The sequence below is a fragment of the Rhineura floridana genome, chromosome 8 (assembly GCF_030035675.1).
Source record: "Rhineura floridana isolate rRhiFlo1 chromosome 8, rRhiFlo1.hap2, whole genome shotgun sequence".
In the NCBI taxonomy this organism is placed as follows: Eukaryota; Metazoa; Chordata; class Lepidosauria; order Squamata; family Rhineuridae; genus Rhineura; species Rhineura floridana.
Window position 1 is genome coordinate 27,237,228 of NC_084487.1, and position 21,629 is coordinate 27,258,856.

Here is a 21,629-nt window from a genome sequence, read left to right on the forward strand (position 1 = left end):
AATCTGTCAATTTTGGTTTCTCATTTTTCCAACCTTATATTTGGTTAAATTTAATATTTCCATATATGTGTCTGCTTTTTTTTAAAAAAAAGCCACATGAAAATTAGTATACATTTTTGTGTTCACTTTTCTAAATATGTGCTCCTGCTGGGAGGAAGGGCGGAATATAAATCAACTAATAAATAAATAATAAATAAATATCAGCATTTTTGCACACAATATTGCCTAGTATGCACATTTTTGCAAACAATTGTCCCATAACAGAATGCATTTGTATACATTATTATCACTAATACATGCATTTTTGCATGAACTCTGCACTAAAGTATGCAGTTTTGTACACATTCTTTGGTTGAGCAACTGCATCATAAAATCTGGATAAGTGCACATTCACATGTGAATGTCAACAATCACCACATTTTGGACATTCACATAGAGCCAGTGTGGCAAAGTGGTTAAAATACTGGACAATGACCTGGGAGATCAGGGTTCCAGTCCCCACACAGCCATTAAGCTCACTGGGTGACCCTGGGCCAGTCATTGCCTCTCAGCCAAACCTACCTCAAGCTGTTGTGAGGATTAAATGGAGAGGGGGAGGAATGGGTATATCACCTTCAGTTCCTCGGAGGAAATGTGGGATGTAAATGCAATAATATACATAATCACTGAAATTATTTTATGTATTTGAGTTCATCTAATTCATCTTCAAGCCAGTGTGGTGTAGTGGTTAAGGTGTTGGACTACGACCTGGGAGACCAGGGTTGGAATCCCCACATAGCCATGAAGTTCACTGGGTGACCTTGGGCCAGTCACTGCCTCTCAGCCTCCTGAAAACTCTATTCATAGGGTCGCCATAAGTCACAATCGACTTGAAGGCAGCACATTTACATTTTTAATTCATCACCAGATATTCTAGGATTCCTAAGCAACTTTGATAACTGTACTTTTCAGGAAAAAAGCAACATTACAAGATAGATTAGTTCACATAAAATGGAAAGACAGCATGAAGCCAAAGATATGTGGCTCCTGGTACTGTACCTTGTAAGAAGATGCGGTGAGAATGAAGCTGGATTATCCTGTTCTGAAAATGCTGGCATAGAACCTCCCATTATCCAGAGACGAAAATACAAAAGTAAGATCACCTTCAGAGAAGAAGAGGAGACACTGGGGTTATTAACTGGGGATATCAACGGGTAGCGCTGGGGGATGAGGTTTCAGACCCTTGGCCCCTCAACTGTGGTGTGCCACAGGGTGCTATCCACTCCCCCATGCTATTCAACATTTATATGAAACCGCTGGGAGCCATCATCAGGAGTTTTGGGCTGCAGTGTCACCAATATGCGGATGACACGCAGCTCTATCTCTCATTTAAATCCTCATCAGAGTTGGCTGTGGATACCTTGTCCAATTGCCTGGAGTCCGTAAGTGGATGGATGGGAGAGAACAGATTGAAGCTGAACCCCGACAAAACCGAGGTGTTGCTGGTGGGAGATAAGAGGAGGTTGGGTAATTTTGACCTGGTGCTTAATGGGGTGAGATTGCCCGTGAAGGACCAGGTCCGCAGTCTCGGGGTCATTTTGGACTCCCAGCTGTCTATGGAGGCTCAGGTTTCTGCAGTGAGCCAGGCAGCCTGGTACCAACTTCATCTGGTACAGAGGCTGCGACCCTATCTTCCTATACATCTGCTCCCACGGGTAATACATGCTCTGGTCTCCTCTCGATTAGACTACTGTAATGCGCTCTACATGGGGTTACCCTTGAAGACGGTCCGGAAACTCCAGCTGGTACAGAATGCGGCGGCACGCTTAATAAAGCAGAGCCGCCGCCGGGACCATATCACCCCAGTGTTGATCGAGCTACACTGGCTGCCAGTTGTATACCGGGCCCAATTCAAGGTGTTGGTATTAACCTTTAAAACCCTATACAGTTCCGGCCCAGTTTATCTGAAGGAACGCCTCCAGTATCATCAAATATGCCGCCAAACAAGATCAGCCTCTCAAGACCTTCTCTCGGTCCCACCGGTGAAAACAGCTAGGCTGGTGCAGACCAGGGAGAGGGCTTTTTCGATCGTGGCCCCCACCCTTTGGAATTTGCTTCCCTTTGACCTTCGGCATGCCCCCTCCCTGATGACTTTTCGCCGAGTCCTAAAGACCTGGCTTTTCAGGCAGGCCTACGGGATCTCCGGGGTGGGTTAGGCTAGTGTAGGATGGTTTAGATGATTTGATATTATATTGTGATTGTTATGTATATGTGGATATTGTATTTTATATTGTGTACGTCGCCCAGAGTGTCCGTTAAGTCGGACAGATGGGCGACTAATAAATAAAAGTTTATTATTATTATTATTATTACTACTACAGAAAGGCATATAATTCATTGACCAGCAAACCAGAATCCTCAGGGCATTACCAGAGATAAACCATTGTTCTAACCCAGCATACAATTGTTATGTTTGTTCTTATGTACCAGCAGGGTAAGACACTAACTACATTAGCTTACTCTTGAGACTGAGGAGTTACTACTGGACGCATCTGAAGAAATTAAAGAGAGTAAGAATATAGTTTATGGTATTACTTACATAAGAAAGTACCAAGGCAGCCCTTTTCAAAAAAGGTCTTGTGATGTATAAGAACTTCTGTTTGTTACTTATGGTCAGATAACTGGGGAGAAAAAAAGAAAACATTTATAAAAGTAGACACCAATATTTTGGAACTGGAGAGGGGAAAATTAATTGATTACATTTATACACTATCTTTCTGCCAATGCATTGGAAAAAAATATGGTTTCTAAATTAATAGACACAATGCAAAAAGAGGAGAAGGGACATGAATGAAAAGAAAAATAAGCAGATTCAAGTATCACAGCTACTGCACAAGACAGTCCTGGGAATGGGTAGGAGCCAAATGGCAAATGGTCCCGGCTAGACTGAGGGGACCTTGCTGTCACACCTCTCCTGCTGATGAACAGCATATTCCAGAAGAGCTGCGTTTTAGGCACCATCAGCCTAAAAAGATTGTCTTATCCTTTATATACCCAGTCAATTGCTGTACTGTGCAGGTGGGGGCCTCCTGCAGATACCATCTTATCAGGAGGTCCATTCCGCACAACATAGGAAATGGACCTTTACTGCAGTGGCACCTACCCTTTGGAATTCCCTCCCCTTAAATATTAGACAAGTGCCATCTCTGTTATCTTTTTGGCGCCTACTAAAGACCTTCCTCTTTCAACAAGCCTTTTAAGTAGAGACCTTATCCCAGTCTGCATTGGCGCTGGAATTGATTTTTAAGGTGTTTTTAAAGTTGTTTTTTAAATGTTTTAAGATATTTTTAAAGTTGTTTTTTAAATATGTTTTAAGATGTTTTAAGATATTTTTAAAGTTGTTTTAATGTTTTAAAGTCTTTTGTTTTTAACACATTTTAAAATGTTTTTAGTGTTTTTGTTTGCCACCCTGGGCTCCTTCTGGGAGGAAAGGCGGGATATTGTTGTTGTTGATGATGAAGACGATGATGATAATAATAACAATAATAATTGCATACATAGGAAAGATCTATTGTTTTCTTGTGTAGATCGCATGAGCTGGGATCCAAAGTTTTCGCTCTGAGGAGAGGAGTACTCACAGAAGGAAGGAAGAAATGGAAAGGAAAGCTTAGGATCCAAGCCATGCTGCCTCCGCTGCCTCCACTGCCTCCAGTCCTTCTCTCCATAAGCAGGAGCATGTTATGTTAGGCTGTAAAAATCAAAGGTCTTTGGTCTCAGTTGTACAGTTTCTCAGGGAAAAAGGAACAATGTACCTCTATCTCACTCACCCCACGAGTGTGGTTCAAGGAAAACTTTGGTTTAAAAGTTCCAGCCGAAAAAAGAAGAAGTAGAGATTACAATATTTCCTTGTTTCAAAGAAATATGTCAGAAGCAGTCTTTTGATCTACATTTTACAGCAGACAGCAAGCAACCTTAACAACCCTTAAAATGTGAAGAAAAGCTCTCTGTGCCAACAAAACAGCAGAGATCAAGTCTGCATTAGATGGGTTTAGAATTCAAACAGCAAAAGAAAACATGGGGGGATCTGGCTATGCTCCAGAAAATGCATTGACTAATTAAAGCGATCATATGTCATGTCAAGAAAAAATAATAATAAAACGAGCCATATCCCACAGAGAAAACTGAATTATCTCAGACCTTTTACATCTATTTTATTAATAAATGTCAGCATTTTATCTTGGTATTCAAGTTAAATGCCATGCTAGACTAAAAAGGGCTAATCCAGCATGGTCTTAAATTCCTCAAACCTCCACCGATTTCAGGGAAGCAACAACTGCCCACTGTAAAAGGCCACTCCAAATGGTTGGTATTTCACCTTGGCCTTGGCCTGAAATCACCAGAGGAAACAAGCATTTGATTTAATTAACCTGAGAGCAGGCCCTTACCGCCTCCTGTTTATCTGCTTATCTAAGAAAGCAGCAGAGAAAAGAGTTTCCCATAAAACGTTTTTGACTTTAATGGGATTTGCCAATAAAAAGAATCCTTACAAAGCCAACACACCACAAGAAATGTCTCCACTCCGTAAATAGCAGAACACTATGTAGCCACCCCCAATGAAATATGTAAGAAAGTCAAAATCACACTGTCAAACTCCTCATGACTCTAGCAGATACCATATAAGAATCGGAACAAATCACATTCTTCTCCTGACTAGTGTCTTAATCCGCAATCAGGCATTCAGGCAACCCTTGTGTGAGGTGGCCAAGTGTCCTAATTTGCAGAGGAACTCCTCTAATTTGAAGGAGCAGTCCCCCATTTGAAAGTATCCTCTATTTGAAGGATTGTCTGGTCCAAGTCCATTTGAAAGATAAAGAACCATAAGAAGAGAGATCAGGAGCCTGGAAGTTGCCCATCAACAGTACTAGGCAGGAGACTGAGCTGACACGCCAAGCCACCAGAACACCATCTTTCTAACAATAGTGAGTTGTATTGTATTCCTATTTAAATTATAGAAATTGTTTCTCAAGTTGCATCTATACGTATAAATTAGCATATGCAAATTTTACACAAACAAGTGCCCTCTTTTGTCCTTTTTAAGATGATGCGTTTCTTCTTTTTTGGTGAAACAGAATTGGTCACCATATCCTTGTGCCCGATTTGAAATGAATGCTGATGAAAGTTAAAGAGGAAAGCACAAAAGCAGGACTACAGCTGAAGGTCAAAAAGACTAAAGTAATGACAACAGAAGAGGTATGTAACTTTAAAGTTGACAACAAGGACATTGAACTTGTCAAGGATTATCAATACCTTGACACAGTCATTAACCAAAATGGAAACAATAGTCAAGAAATCAGAAGAAGGCTAGGACTGGGGAGGGCAGCTATGAGAGAACTAGAAAAGGTCCTCAAATGCAAAGATGTATCACTGAACACTAAAGTCAGGATCATTCAGACCATGGTATTCCTGATCTCTATGGATGTGAAGGTTGGACAGTGAAAAAAGCGGAGAAGAGAAAAATCAACTAATTTGAAATGTGGTGTTGGAGGAGAGCTTTGCGCATACCATGGACTGCGAAAAAAACAAATAATTGCGTGTCAGAACAAATTAAACCAGAACTATCACTAGAAGCTAAAATGATGAAATTGAGATTATACTGTTGTGAGTTTGGGGGTTGGAATGAATAGATGATTCCTGTGGGTCCCCTTCCAGCCTCTGATTTGGAACCCTGTGCCTTCGGTGAGGGGCTGGCTCTGCTGGCCAGATGAGTTTCTTTTGTTAAGCTAATAGAGTGGCCAGGTTGTCAATGGGTCTATCAGGTGCCCAGCAACTGGTGAATGGGCCATGAAGATCTTTTTGTCATTGAAACTCTTCAGGAGAGGCTTCCTCCCCCTCCTGGCAGCTAGGAGAGGTTTGTGTTTTTAGTGTGTCTAGAGAATGGCTGGGGACTGGAGACAGGCAGAGAGACTGGCTCTCTGCACTATGGCTTTAAGATGTCTCCTGTAACCCCAATGGAAAAGCTGGATATTGGACTGCTGATGCCTTGAACCCCTCCAGCCTAAGCTCAGGTTGGAATGTGTGTCAATAAATAAGCCATATTTCATAAAGACACCACAGTCTCCGCTGACCTTCTTCCCAAGGAAACCAAATCCCAGGAAGAACGCAGGGACCCCTGGAATCTCACCGCTCGGAGATTGGGGAGGCGCGCAACACTACTTTGGATACATAATGAGAAGACATGATTCACTAGAATAGACAATAATGCTGGGAAAAACAGAAGGGAGTAGAAAAAGAGGAAGGCCAAACAAGAGATGGATTGATTCCATAAAGGAAGCCACAGACCTGAACTTACAAGATCTGAACACGGTGGTTTATAACAGATGCTATTGGAGGTCGCTGATTCATAGGGTCGCCATAAGTTGTAATCGACTTGAAGGCACATAACAACAACAATCCTTGTGCCTTCTTCAGATGTTAGTTGCATGAAGGGGGCAAATGTGGTGACTGGGGCAGTGGGCTGGGCTAAAGGCCATGCTGCTCTCCATCACCACCACCACGTGGTGATGCAGAATTTCTGCAGCAAGGAACCTTCTCTATGCATGGAGGTTCCCTACGCAACTTGAAGCCCTCATGTCGCAAAGTCTGTATACATAAAGCAGGTTCATCGCTGTGGAAGTTATGCTCTAATACAGCAACAGTGGGAGCAACTGCACAACTTTGGGGCCAGGACTAAATGCACAATCATGTAACCCTTTCACCACACATGCCCCCTTCACCCAAGTATTGCCTGAAGAGGGCACTGGAGTTTCCTGAAACCGAGGCTAGTGCCTCACATGGTAGGACCCTCCTGTACCAATTATGGATTTGGGAACATAGAGCCCTAGTTCACATTTCAGTGTCCTCACACTGAATGTCCTTCACAAGAGTGGCCATTCCCATGGAACCCCAGAGTCTTGGAGACACATACACACCATACATTGAAAGCACATGACTTCCCACACAGAATCCTGGGAGCTATTGTTTATTAAGGGTGCAGGAAATTGTAGTTCTGTGAGGTACAAATGACAGTTCCCAGGATTCTTTGGGGAAAGCCATGACTGTTAAAGTGGTATAAACGTGCTTTAAATGTCTGGTGTGAAGGTGACCATAGGTCTGTGACTGTCTGCCCTCAGGCCTTCGAGCTCCTTCATGCGCAGAAAGAAACAAGGTATGCAACATTAGTAGGCTCTATGAAGCAGACTTGACCAGACTTGGCATAAATACTAGGAACATGCCATCAGAGTCATCAGAGCAGTGTTTTATGTCTTGTATTTCAGGCTTCAGTCTGTACTAGAAGCTGACAGGCTGAAGGGTCCATGGTGCTTGCAATTCAATTACTTCTAATTCAGTCCAAATGCCAGGTTCGGTGCTGCAAAAATATTTAGCTGCTCACCGTAACTACATGGTAAACATTTCCAAAATGCATCTTTCACCGAGGATCATTAAAAAAGAGAGAATAAGATAGGGTAGGCAGCCAGCTCTGCTATAATGGTAGAGGTTGAAAAAACAAGCATATTTGCATAAAGGGTTTTTTTAAAAAGTAAAAAAATTCCATGCCAGCTTCCCCATAAGTCACTGTGTAATAGCTTGGTTTCTTCCTTTTCTAAAAAGCCTTTTAGGAATAAGACATAATCAAAACAACAACAAACACAGAAATGCTTTTAAAAAGCAAATTCACATACATAGTTCAACCAGAGGCCAAGACAGAGATCTGGCAGTTGCAACTTCCTGAAAAGGAGAATTCATCATAAAAAGCCAGTGACATCATCACTGCAACGAGGCCTTTTTTATAACTGAAGACAGCAGCACAGCAAGATAGGTGGCCCAATAAAACTCAAGACCATAAGGGTTTACAGCACTGTTAAAAGTTGCCAATATAAGATGGAGTTCCGTAGATTGAAACAAACTCCTCAGAAGACCAGACAGCTTGTCTTTGTTAAGACAAAAAACTAAAAGGCCCAATTCATTTAGGCAAAGAGCCACTTGAGGCCTGCTCCACGCAGCAAGCCCTTTATATGTAGAAGCTGACAAGCTGGGCCCTACATACATCAGAGTGCACCTCCCATTCTATAGGAACCCCCACCAGTTAGTAAAGCTCTGTTCAATATACCACTGCTTAGGGAGATTGTGACACCAGCAAGAAGAAAGAGTGTATTTTTCTTTTCATAGCAGCCCTGTAGAAAAGAAGCTCTGGAATAAAAATGAGCTTCTTGAGGTACTATCACAGTGAATCTCTTCTCACACACCATATCAAAAGGGATATTATTTTGCAAAATAAGTCTGAAGGTTTTTTTGACTATACTCATATAATATTACTATTTTGGATGAATGAGCATTTGAAATAAAGGTGACCACTGCAGGAAATGTTGCCATTGCTAATGGCAATCTTAATTAAACACGACTTAAAAGATTAAGAAAAACAACATTCCTCAGAAGAAATGTCACATTTCAGGACAGTTGTGCCCATTTGCTTAGAGTAGATTGCTTTAGGATTGCCATATTGTCCAGTTAGCTGGGCTTTACCCGGATTATAGCCCCGCTACCTGGTGCCTGCTTAGTCCATTAGGTGGCCTGGATTTTCTGGGCAGGTGTCGAGCCCCAGAGAAGGAGCTACTGTGCCTTTACATCCATAATGCAAAAAGCGCATCAGAGTTCTGTTCGCCTCTAATCAGTTTTGTGTCAATTACACCCCTAGGCTCTCAGCTTCAGCAGGGAGAGGTGTGCAATTCACAAGAAAAAATGAAACTGACAAAAAAAAAACCCTTCTCCCTTAGCTTAGGGAGTAAACATCCTTCCCAGTGTGAGTGTGTGCACGTGCGCACTGAGCTCCATGCCTTGGCAAACTGCAGCCCTCAACCAAGCAACCAGGCAGGGATGGGGGAGTCACCTCCAGAGCAAAGCAGCAGCAGCATCCTTTGCTTTAAAGTGTCTGCAGCTTCCACCCACTTTCCTCCTCCTCTGGCCTACCCAGCAAGTTGGAGGCATGGTTTCCCTTCTTCTCCTGTTCCCCCCCTCCACCTGATTCGAGCTCCTCACTCTTCCCAGGAGACTACTGGTGGTAATAAAGTATCTCTTTGTGTCTTGGGTAAAGGCAGCGTTTGGAAGTGCGGGGAGGGGGGCGGGAGAGACCTGGCCAGCTCAGACCTGTAAACAGATCACCTGTTGTCTGCAGGTCTTGCTTTCTTTGAAATCATGTGTGTGTGTGTGTGTGTGTGTGTGTGTGTGTGTGTGTGGTGTGAGTCAGTGTGGCATAGTGGTTAGAGTGTTGGTCAAAGACCTGGGAGACTAGGGTTTGAATCCCTACTCAGCCATGAAGCTTTCTGGGTGATCCTGGGCCAGTCACTGCCCTTCTGCCCAAACTATGTCACAGGGTTGTTGTGGCAATTAAATGAAAAGGACTAGAACTGTGTACTCCACCTTGAGCTCCTTGGAGAAAAGGTGGGATTTTAATGCTAACGAGAAGAAGAAGAAGAAGAAGAACTTTCCCAAGGAAGAGCTTCCTCAGAAAACAAAAACACACTTGTTTGTTTTTGTATTGAGCGCCCTGTTGTCTGTGTCTTGGTTAAGGTGTGTATCCAACCTTGATGTGCTTATGGAAGGGGTGTGCAAGTAGTGCCCCTCCTCAAGTGTGAAGGTTTGGACAAACACTGTGTTATAGAAAACCAAAGGCTGTGTGAAAATACATATTTGGAAATGCCATTGATGCGATCCTAAGCACATTTACTAAATGATGTCATATAGAACTAGAACTTCACAAAATATTTTAGGGTCACGCCCATAAACATCTATGCAACCTTGTGTCTGGAGACCTAGAGCAGATAACACCTTATTAAGAATCACCTTCCATAACTGTAAAGAGGTATGTCCACATGCGTGCATCCCAGGCACCAAAATGAGGGGTGAAAGCAGCATAGGAACAGAGGCAAATGCCTTACACCAAGGGTTCCCAAACTTTTATTGAAAAGTTACACTTTTATTGTTTTTATTACATGTGTAAGCTGCCCTGAGCTCTGTTTTTAACAGTGGAAGGGCAGGATATAAATCTTAATACATAAATAAATATTCCATAGTGTTGGAAACTAGAGCCTAGGCATTTAAGGCTGAAAATTTTCATTTAAAAAAAAGATTTCTCACATATTCCTTCAGTTTTTGTTGGTAATTAGTAGGTACAAAAACAAAACAACTGGATAATGCAACTATTAATATGCTTAATTTGCATAATTAGCAGATAATTTGCATAATATGCACATTAGCCTGCCCAGATTTGTGGTACTGGAATATGGCAACCCTAGGACTGCCTTCAAGTCAATTCCAACTTATGGCGACCCTATGAATATGGTTTTCATGGTAAGCGGTATTCAGAGGAGATTTACCATTGCCTTCCTCTGAGGCTGAGAAGCAGTGGCTGGCCCAAGGTCACTCAGTGAGTTTCATGGCTGTGTGGGGATTCGAACCCTGGTCTCCCAGGTCATAGTCCAACACTCTAACCAGTACACCACACTGGCTCTCTGCTTAGAGTAGGAGTTGAGAATATTTGGTCCTCCAGATGTTGCTGAACTAAAGCTCCCATCAGCCCCAGCAACTCCCATCAACCCTCCTAAAAGACTGGGCAGAGAGCATAAGACCTTTGGAGACCTAGCCATCTTTGAGCAAAGACCTTTGGAGCACCTGAAGGAGGCATATGAAGCTTAAATCAACACCCTGTTTCATACATCCCTCTGTGCTACTAGACTGGTCATCTATAGTTAGACAGAGCAACTATTTTTGGTAACTATCCCTGCAGAGCATGTGCAAAAGTGTTGCATGATGAATAAATTTTAAAAAACTAAAAAAAAAACCTGGCATCATGGCATTAGTCTCTGTGCCCTACTCCTCCAATCCTGACTTGCAACACTCTTTGCTGAGGTTCAGGAGGCTACAAATCCCAATTGTTTGAGCCAAATTTTCCTGATGAAAAATTGGGCTAACATTTCCTTGTGATATTTTAGGATTATTCTTCTGATGTGATTAATTTGATTTAATGGCTGCTGCCTGAACAAGGTAATTTAAGCACCTCAAGCAGCACAAGAGGCAGGGTTATTTAAATGTATTTTAAAAAATAAAATTATGTAAATCCAGTGTTTGGTTTTGTAAAGTTTGACTGTAGTTTTATTTTCAAAGTAGTTCTAGCTCTCGGCAGTTTCACAAGTGCCACATCAGCTGCTCAAAATCTCAGTACTGTCCCACTGCTGCCAAAGCTATCCGACAATGACCTTTTACAGGAACTACAGTTTGCTAAAGGCTTCCTCCTTTTCCAGCTCCCCACAACACGTGCATTAAGCCAGAGATTTTCCACTGCTAACAGTTCACACACAAAAAAAGACAAGACAGCCAAAGGGCCACTTTCTGAAAGGTCAGAAAATATGCTGCAATAAGAGCTAATGGAGTGAGGGTTTTTTACTCCTTTCCCTTTCATTCTATGACATGTTTCACAAATTATTTTCTCTTGCAAGTGCCCTCGGGATGCCCATATGGATAAAACAGAGGTGAAAAGTATAACAGAAACATATACATAATATGCCAATATTTGCATAGAAATGGGGGGGGGAATCTCTCATGCCAAAGATTCCATCAACTGTCTGCCAGCTGATCAAAGCAGGCCAAATAAGATTATAAGCCCTCAGCCATGCATTCACATCTTCTCTCACTTGTTTAAAACCAGCTGCAGCAACTGACAGCTATGACTTTAATGATCCCAATAATCCCCCTTCTTTTCCGAGATCTGGATTCCTATGCTCCGGAAAAGTGATAAAGCTTTATATGTAAGCTGCTCTTGAGCTAATGGTGAACTTCCATATCATATATGGCATCAGCTGATGGGTGGTGACTTCAACCCTGCTTTCTGCAGGGATTGGCTGCACAATATTACATCAGGTGTTAAGACAGGTGGGTATGGTTTGGGGAAAATGACCTTCTGGGCCACACTGGGACCCATGGCAGGCCAAATGTGGCCCATGTCCAGAGGTTCCCCACCACTGATACATGTCTCTGGAGAAATATGTTCTCTGTTTATATTATGCATCTTCTAATGCAGCTTTCTAATGTTTAAAATTAAAGCGGATGTATTCAAGCTTATTCCAAATGACAGTTTAAGGTCTTTTCATAGCCAAAGATGTGGGCTATGTCCAAGTGCCCATAATTATAGGGAACAAGAATGTCATCTGTAGTGCTTCCAATTACCATATATGAGATGTACAGGTTGTTTCAGGCCAGAGCCAACTGTGCAGTCTGCAAAGCAGACTCCCTGGAATGTGCAATTGAGTGTCTGCATTGAGGGTGAGATGTGATGACATGCTTTTCCCAGGAACTGTTCCCACATGAGCACTACAGTTCCCAACTGTCATGACCCATGACTTGAATTCTGCAGCCTCTGCATTGGAGGTAGAGAAATCCTGGGACACCAAGGGTAAGGAGACTAGCAGAGGCCTTCTTCCTGGATCATTTCAGAAAGCAGCTGGTAAGAAACCCCTCTTGCAGAGACCTTCACAGGAACTGTGCTTCCTCCATCATCCATCCTGATGGCCTCAGACACCAACCTGTCTCTGGAAACTCCCTCAGATTCTGGTATACTGCATTCAAGTCCTGCTTGTGACCTTCCCATAGACACCCGAATGGCCACTGTGAAAACAGGATGCTGGACTAGATGGATCTTTGGCCTGACCCAACATACCACAGCTTATGTTCTTGGCCACCACACAGGACCCAAAGCTGGCAGCAGTACATGAGAAGACTTCCCTGTATTGAAGTGCCCACATCAGGCACCTCTATTTAATATATATATATAACATATCTCAAAAAAAGTGACCATTTAACATGACAATCTAACAAATAATAGAAAATCAGTACAACCATCTGTGCATAACAAAAAAATCAGATACACATACGTTGGGAATACAAGAAGGTGGGTTTGGTTAAATAACAAATTAACAGATTTTGCTTTTGCTTGTTACAGGTAAGTATACTGAATGATGAATGGTTGGTTTCTTCACTGTCTTCTAAAGGGAGGATCTGTAAGTTCCAGAAACAGGCAAATCAGTCTGGCACTCGTCGTTGTCAATAAAAGAAATAAAGTCCTGCCAAATTATGTTCAATGAGTCTGTAACTCTGTGGTCTCTTAGAGTTCTTAAGTAGCATGTTAATTTTTCCATTATAGCCAGGTTCCATCATTTTTCATATCAGAGCTGGGTGGTTAATCCAATTGAATCTTTCCAGTGTTGAGTGATAACGAGGCATGCTGCCTTCCATTTATAACATATTAAACCCTTAAAGGAGTCACGGCCATTTATTGTGGACTTTTCTGCAGGTATTTGGGAGCAGCAGTCCTTCTACAATTTTCTATATTGGAGGGTCGTGTCTTCCTGGGAGTTCCCATTCTTCAATCAGTGGCGGCATAGGGTCACTGGGTCCCACAACCCGACACTGATGTGGATCATGGAGCAGAAGCTCCAGCCTCCCAACCTAAGGAGGGGTCCTTAGTCAGGGCCCAACCTGGCTGCCCACTGGTGCTGGGCCTGACTGGGCCACCTTCTGAAGTGTGAGACCTGGCCATTGAGTCCTCCAGGACAGGAAGGAGTACAGGATGGCTTTCTGTTCCTGTTGAGCTTTGCTCTAATGTGTTCCTATATCCTTAATTATCTTTTGGTCCTAATAGTAGATCTCTGGTTGGTTGTGTTGCTGCTGTTTACTGGGAGGCAAAGTAGAGGATGATGTGGCAGTGAGGTTGGCGTAGTGTAAATGCAGCTCTGGTGATCTGTTTACACCATGCTGATCTCACTGCTGCCTTGGCCCTCCCCCCACATCCCAGAAAGCAGCAATGATGCAACTAAGTAGAGGTCAGGTGAGCAGCGGTGCCCTATCATGCCATCTACTACTGTTTGGTTATGATTTCTTGTTTGTTCTCTGGTTCTGACTTGTTCTTGGTCCTGACTTCTGGCTTGTTCCTTGATCCTACCTCTTGGTTTGTCCACTGGTTCTGACCTGCTCTTCAGTCCTGTAGGTGCCGCTCACAGCCCATTGTGCTGAAGAGACCTCAGAGTAGCACCAGATGGGCCTCCCTAAGGAGAGTATTTCATAAATGCAGTGTGCCAAAACCAAGAAGGCCTTCTCCTGAGAAGGCATCCACCTCACTTTAGACAGCAGGGGCATCTAGTGAGAATCACTAAAGATGATTCCAGCAGTGGACAGGAAGGCCTATGTTAGAGGAAGCACTCCTTCAGGTACTCGCATTATTTTGAATGAAGAATTCAATTGAGCTTAAAAACGTGCATGTTCTTCCTGTCAGAGGGTGGTCAAAAAGACTACGTCTTGTTCTCCACTTAACTTGGTAAAAGCACTTCCATCAAAAATCTTACCAACTTTGTATGCTTGCCATATTTAATTCTAAAAAAGCTAACAATTGCTTATTTATTGCTGGAAAGAACATTTGTTTAATAAGATACTCCCCTCCTACCCATGTTTTTGGATGAACTGGTTTGTGCTACTCAGAATTCACATAGCAGCTTTTTTTCTTCTTCTTTTTTTGGAAATGTGTGGAAAGGAATAACTTGTGATTGGGTGGGAGTCTGGAACGCCTATGCAACAGCTACAGCAGACTGCAGAGTTGTGAAGAACTGGCTCTCTGGTCTCCTAAGCATCTCTCTACCTCCCACACACTATCAACACCAATGAAAATAGCCCTCATTTGAAAAACAGAAATTATGTGGGCTGAGCGATCAAGCAATGATGTTATTAAATATTTACTGCCAAGATAAGCAGCACTGAAGATGTCTGGGCTAGTGGCTTCCTTCTGGTCTGTTTCTGAGATGAAGCAAGTTCCATCCTAAATTGCACTGGTACCATTTGTGTATCTCATACCTAATCCTATGCGGAGTCTTTCTAAGCCTGGGGCAGGTATCAAGCACATACACAAAAATAAGGATTTACTGCAGTGATGGGCCTTTCCATCTAGTTTCCTTGGAACTCTGTCCAGGCAACACCTCCCACTGGTCCTGCTTCGCACTCAGTGCTTTTGTGTAGCTAGAATATATCCTTGAAGTCTGATAATGGTTCTTGGTTACCTGGACGGAGGATAGAGAGGAGTGTGTGTAGAAACCAGCCTACGGTACTACAGCAAAACTTACATTTGTTGCTCTGTCTGCTTTTGCCTCTGGCTCCACCCACACCTAGCATGGGGCCCTCACCAGGTTGCCCAGAAGTGAATGTGGCCCTCAGGCTGAAAAAGGTTCCCCCACCCCCGATCTATGCAACATGTTGAATAAGGTTTTGATCATGGCAGAAGGTACATGCAACTTGCCTCTCTTCTCTCGTCAGGGCTAGACTTGGAATCAGAGATTTGTTAGGCAGGCATTCAGCTGTCCACTAAAGGGAAACGAATTACCAGCGAAAAAGCCAGGCTAGTAAAAAGAATCCCCTTAAGAGACAAGCAGGCCACATGGTAAGGCCTTCCAGGCCAGAGTTACGCCCAAGTCTGAACATCAAGGGCCAGGAATGGCACGTGTGATGGGGTGGAGCAGTCCTTCTGACACCAGCGTTGCTGCTGCTTACCTGGATAGGGCTGCGGTGGCAGTGAGTTCAGGGCTGAGTGAGTGCACTGATGGGAACAATACACTAGCAGTGGTCGTGCCAGTACAACTGTGCAGCCACTGGCTTGGCCCTGCCCTGTCAAGGTAAACAGCAGCAACGCCTGTGTTGGGAGGGAAGCTCCACCCCACACACACGCTGCTAATGTTGAGGGTGCTCTACAGCTGCTGCTATCAGTCCTTGCCACAGATCTGCCTCACTTTTCCTCTGCTGTGCCTCCCTTTGTCTAGGTTCAGCTTTTGCTCTATCTCACACTTGGCTCTATTTGCCCAAACTTTGCTTTTTGCTCTGTTCCCAAACCTTTTCCCCCACGGACCACTTGAAAACTGCAGAGGATCTTGGACAACCACTTAGTGATTTTTCTGCCTGTTGTAGCAATTGTAATATGCTGGGCGAGATGCTGTATGATTTTAATTGTATTATTGCTGCTTTCATTTCTTATATATTGTATTTTATTGACTTCCATAGAATTCTAATTGTAATATTAGAAATTACAATGTATGGAATAAAAGAAGCAGTATTAACACAATTAAAAACCAATATAGATATTTAATGCAATGGATGTGCTGTCTCCCATCCTTGACCACAAATCCACAGGCATGCTGCGGACCACCTGAATGAAGCTTATAGACCACTGGTGGTCCGTGGAGCACAATCTGGGCACCCCTACTCTATCTGACTTTGCCTTACTGCATTCTTACTCCCAGCAGCTTCCCCCTGACTTGGCAGGAGCAAAGAGATATTCCACATGAAGCCATCACTCTACAATTCAAATTTAGAAAAAGATCCACAGCTCAAGTCAATTACTGTATAAGTTACACTTGGCTTAGGTTTCTCGAACATAGTACAAGAGATGAAATAGATATTGGAAACAATACAGCAAGCATCTATCAGTTCTATACTATTCAGGATAAATGCAAAAATTAAATGGAACAAAAAATCAAAACATGCATATCCTCCAGCAATCTAATCACCTCCTCTTAATAGGCCACCTTGAAACCATATGTATGCCATTTTGGGATCCAAGATGGAAGACAGGCAGGCTATAAATAAGGGGGGGAAACTGTCTTCAAAGGAGGCATGACATGTGGCGTATCTGGCATCTTTCCACCCTACCCCAAAAGGGGTGTGGGGTTTTTGCTGCGGTCCAGACATGAAGCATATACATAAATGCCCTCAGTAACTTGATTCCAGCTCTGGTGTTAATTGGAACACATGGGTCTTTCATAAACCAGGTGGCTGTACAAAGAAAAGAGTTGTAGTCCTTATATTAGCAAAGCTGGAGATAAATGTTAGGTGCTAGTGTAAGTACAGAATCAATACAAGCCATATTTGGCAGTACTACCTAGTGGTTGGAGGGCAACTTCCTCCACCCTCCACATAAGCACACTACCCCTAGGTCAAATTATTATCAGCTAGGAACTTAGCTCTTTCTTCCAAAAAGAACTGGTGTAAAACATGAGCTATTTCCCCAAGTATTGTTTAAATGAAGACCTTACCTATTTTCCATAAGCAATTCCCTTTATCAAGCCAATATCCAGTTAATGGAGGCCAGTTCCAAAGCCATCAGGAAAACAAGTCCCTTCCTGTGCAGAAAAAGGCCTAATCTGACACTCTGATCTATTATGCTCCCTTGCTCATGTCAGATGAAATAAAGGAGCTTGTATTCATCCCACAAAAATGAATACACCCTAAATAGAACTGGTAACAAGTTTCCCTCCTCCTTCTTATTTGGAAAAGCTCTGCTATTTTTATAAACAGTTTTAAGAATGATTTCCTCGCTTTTTAAATGACAGATACAATTCTATTCACAATCTTGGAAGAGATAAAAATGATGGAAGGTTTTATTTTTTCCTTGCAATTTTTCAGTTTTTGCAATTAAAAAAAAGTTCTTTAAAAAAGCATACCAACCTCTGTCTTATCACTGCTGCCAAGATGATCAATTTATGGCTGCCATGGCTTTTTACATGAAGAGCCAAATAGTTCCTTCCCAACCACACCCTTTCCATTTATACACTCATTTCCGAAACCTTAATGCCCTTAGGAATCACATTTTCACTGTGGATTGATTTTATCACCATATTCTAATGTTGGTGAGACCTAATCATAAAATGAGTACTAATTGGGTCAATTAATTGTCAAGTAATGACAACAGAAGATTTATGTAACTTTTAAGTTGACAATGAGGACATTGCACCTGTCAAGGATTATCAATACCTCGGCACAGTCATTAACCAAACTGGAGACAATAGTCAAGAAATCAGAAGAAGGCTAAGACGGGGGAAGGCAGCTGTGAGAGAACTAGAAAAGGTCCTCAAATGCAAAGATGTATCACTGAACACTACAGTCAGGATCATTCAGACCATGGTATTTCCAATCTCTATGGATGGATGTGAAAGTTGGACAGTGAAAAAGGCAGATAAGAGAAAAATCAACTCATTTGAAATGTGGTGTTGGAGGAGAGCTTTGCGCATACCATGGACTGCAAAAAAGACAAATAATTGGGTGTTAGAACAAATTAAACCAGAACTGTCACTAGAAGCTAAAATGATGAAACTAAGGTTATCATATTTTGGACACATCGTGAGAAGACATGATTCACTAGAAAAGATAATAATGCTGGGAAAAACAGAAGGGAGTAGAAAAAGAGGAAGGCCAAACAAGAGATGGCTTGATTCCATAAAGGAAGCCACAGACCTGAACTTACAAGATCTGAACAGGGTGGTTCATGACAGATGCTCTTGGAGGTCACTGATTCATTGGGTCACCATAAGTCGTAATCAACTTGAAGGCACATAACAACAATTGGGTCAAGGGTGGCTAACCTGTGGCCCTCCAGATGTTGTTGCACTACAACTCCAATAATCTCTGGCTACTGCTCATGATTCCCGGGGCTGATTGCAGTTGTTCAACATCTGCAAGGCCACAGGTTAGCTACCTCTGATTTACGTGATCAAGTCCAGAGGTGGCAGAATATAACATCAGACTGCATGTGAGAGAATCGCATTTTGGCATGATTCCCTGCTTAAAATAAAAAGGACAATCTTTGGGTAATGTTTGTTACTAGTATTGAATGGTTATTTCTCAGGGATTGTGGTTGTGTCGTACCATGTTGGGAGTGACTGGATGGAAGTATTGCTTGTTTTCGTATGGAACTAGGCCCCTTTCAGGTGAGGGATGGGAGAGGAGTATTTCACAGTGCTTCAGAGATAGGAAGAGCAACTTATATGTGTATGTTCGATAGTGATTCTTTGTATGTGGGCTATTGTAACACTGTGTATGGGTGATTGTTGTATGAGTGGTTGGTTCATACGTTTGAGGTAGTGAATGATGGTAGTGGTTGTCTGGAGTGGATGATTAATGGTTGCATGAATATGTGTTATGTTGCTTGTCATTTTATATTATACTGCATTGTAATACTTTGACTTTTATATTGTGTTTATGTATATGGATTTTCATGTATTTTGTTATGTAATAATGTGATACGGTTTCCATCGTACCTTGTGTATTCTGTTGCAAACCGCTTTGGAATCTTTCTGATAGTAAGTAGTCTATAAATGGAAATAATAAAATAAACAGATCCTGGTTAAGGAAGAAAGACCGTAACCACAATCCTGGGTTCAGACAACATAGCTCAGCCAAACCTTCGTGCTCTGCTGTGCTGGCAGACTGTTACTTGGTTAGGGCTTGCCTAGTTGCCTCTCAGACTTTCTGTTGGGGTAGCATAGAACTTCTCTTTGCCTGTGATCTGGTTTCCAAAAACTATCTGGGGAATCTTCTGTTGCTACTGAAAGGAAATGATTAGGCTGAAACTCTAGAAAAGACACACTACTAGATGCCTTCTCCCCCTACAATGGTTCTGCCTCCATTTACAGGGAAACTGGAAGCATTAACATGTAAGACTATATGAGCACAAGTGGTATAAAACCGGAATCAAATGTATACAAATGCAGCTTGATGCCCATTTTCAGATTTCACTGCAAGTCTCTCTTTTTTTCCCCTTATCCATCCCCATCATATCCAAAGAAAAATTATCCACCTGAGTTATTCCAGGTGGTGAATGGGCTTCTACACTTTAGCTCATCCTGCCTGGCAAGCCATCTGTTGCCTGCTTTTCAGATAAAAAAATCACTGTGATCCATTGCAATGTACACATTGCAACTGAGACAGGTTCTTTACCAGAAGCCTCATTAGCACCCCTCTGTTTCGATACCTGATGTGGATGAATTCCTCTGAGAGGTCTGCAGACGCCCTTGCACTAGTATACATTACTGAGTTCTACAGAACTTCATCTCCTCTCCCTCTGTCTACTTCTTAAAGCCTCTTAAAAACGTTGGCGAAAGAGATTTGTAGTGGTGCTAAGCCAAGCTCTCTTCAATGGCCAGCTTGTCCAGTACATGCCCCTTCAAGATCACCATTGTAGTCGAACGCAAGGCCTGACAATTGAAACGTTCTGATGAGAGGCACAGAAAAAAGGATAACGAGGCATAAATAAAGGCAGAGCAGGCAGGGTTGGAAGCCAGGAAGACACAGTAAGCTGTGTTATGTCCAGTGAAGCAGAGGTAAATTTTGAAGAGCAAGAGCTTTAACATGACCACACTCCCAAGGAGAGGGAAAAAATGCAGGTAGCTATGTTGATCCACCATTATTATACACACAGACACAGAGAGCAGCAGTACCATAGCATACTACCTCATTTATTAGGATCAGGAAGGCTGCTATCCAAGTTACCTGGAAGTAAGCACCACTGAAGACACTGCACATGTTCAACTTGTAAAACACGATGAACTTGGAACAAAAGATCACCAGCCAACTGAAATGCATCTTTTGACTCTGCAATCAAAACTCCAAACAATAATGTAAAAAAGCGTTACCATTTAAACTGCTAGTACAAAATAGTAATTCAACTATTGGGAGGGGGACAGCATCCAGCCTATGCTTATTTTCTTCATTCTCTGACTTCCTCTGTGCTAATCTGTCCCAAATGAACTTGAAAGCCTCATTATCCTCTCCTGCAAATGACATAATCACTCCTGCGCTGGATGTAAAAGAAGTCCCAGAGCTGTGGTCTCCTAGATTGCCACGCCACAATGCCACTGGTTTTTTGTCTACCTATCACAGCATTGTCTAGTAGCAGCTCTACAATGTTCCAGGAAACATCACCTACCACCTGATCATATTTAATTAGGGACACCAGGGGTTAAAATTTGGACCTTCTGAATGCAAAGCCTGTTCTCTATAACTGGGTTACAGCCTGTCCCCAAGATAGCTTCGTCATGGCAACTGATGCAAGAAGAAACTGCAACTAGAGCACAGTGAAGCTGAAGTTGCAACTAAGGGCTCTGTGAAGAAAGAACACTTACCCTTAGAATCCCCTCCCCTTAAATAGACAGGCGCCATCTCTGTTATCTTGTCGGTGCCTACTGAAGACCTTTCTCTTTCAACAAGCCTTTTAAGTAGAGACCTTATCCTTGTCTGTGCTGAAATTGCTTTTTAAGATGTTTCTAAAGCTTTTTTAAAAAGATGTTTTTAAAGATATCTTGTCTTAGTGTAATTTAAAGTCTGTCTTTAAGATGTTTTAGAGTGTTTTTAGTGTTTTTGTTTGCCTGGGCTCCTACTGGAAGGAAAGATGGGATATAAATTTAATTAACAACAGCAGCAGCAGCAGCAGCAGCAGCAGCAGCAGCAACAACAACAAAGCAGGAGCACAGACAAGGAAAAAGACCTTGTTTGACTGTTGCTCAGAAATGGCTGGGCCCAGACCTGATAATTTATATTCTCAAGAGGAAGTGCCATTGGCAGAACTGACTAGTCTGATAATGAAACATAGGAAGCTGCCTTACACTAAGTGAGACAATTGGTCCATTTAGTTTAATAATGTCTACACTGACTGGCAGCAGCTTTCCAAGGTTTCAGACAGCGGATATGGTCAATTCTACCTGGAGATGCTGGGGACTGAATTTGGGACTATCTGCATGCAAAGCAGATGCTCTATA

At 42.5% G+C, this 21,629-nt stretch overlaps 1 protein-coding gene across 2 annotated transcripts in view; it reads right to left on the reverse strand.

The window, feature by feature from the left end:
- Nucleotides 1-21,629, reverse strand: part of TMTC1 (transmembrane O-mannosyltransferase targeting cadherins 1) — a 228,684-nt gene that overhangs the window by 134,979 nt on the left and 72,076 nt on the right. For both annotated transcript variants that reach the window (XM_061638680.1, XM_061638681.1), the window contains 2 exons: nucleotides 2,579-2,660; nucleotides 1,039-1,142 (listed from right to left, as the gene is read on the reverse strand). In XM_061638680.1, the coding sequence (XP_061494664.1) occupies nucleotides 1,039-1,142; nucleotides 2,579-2,660 (186 nt within the window). The remainder of the gene's footprint in view (nucleotides 1-1,038; nucleotides 1,143-2,578; nucleotides 2,661-21,629) is intronic.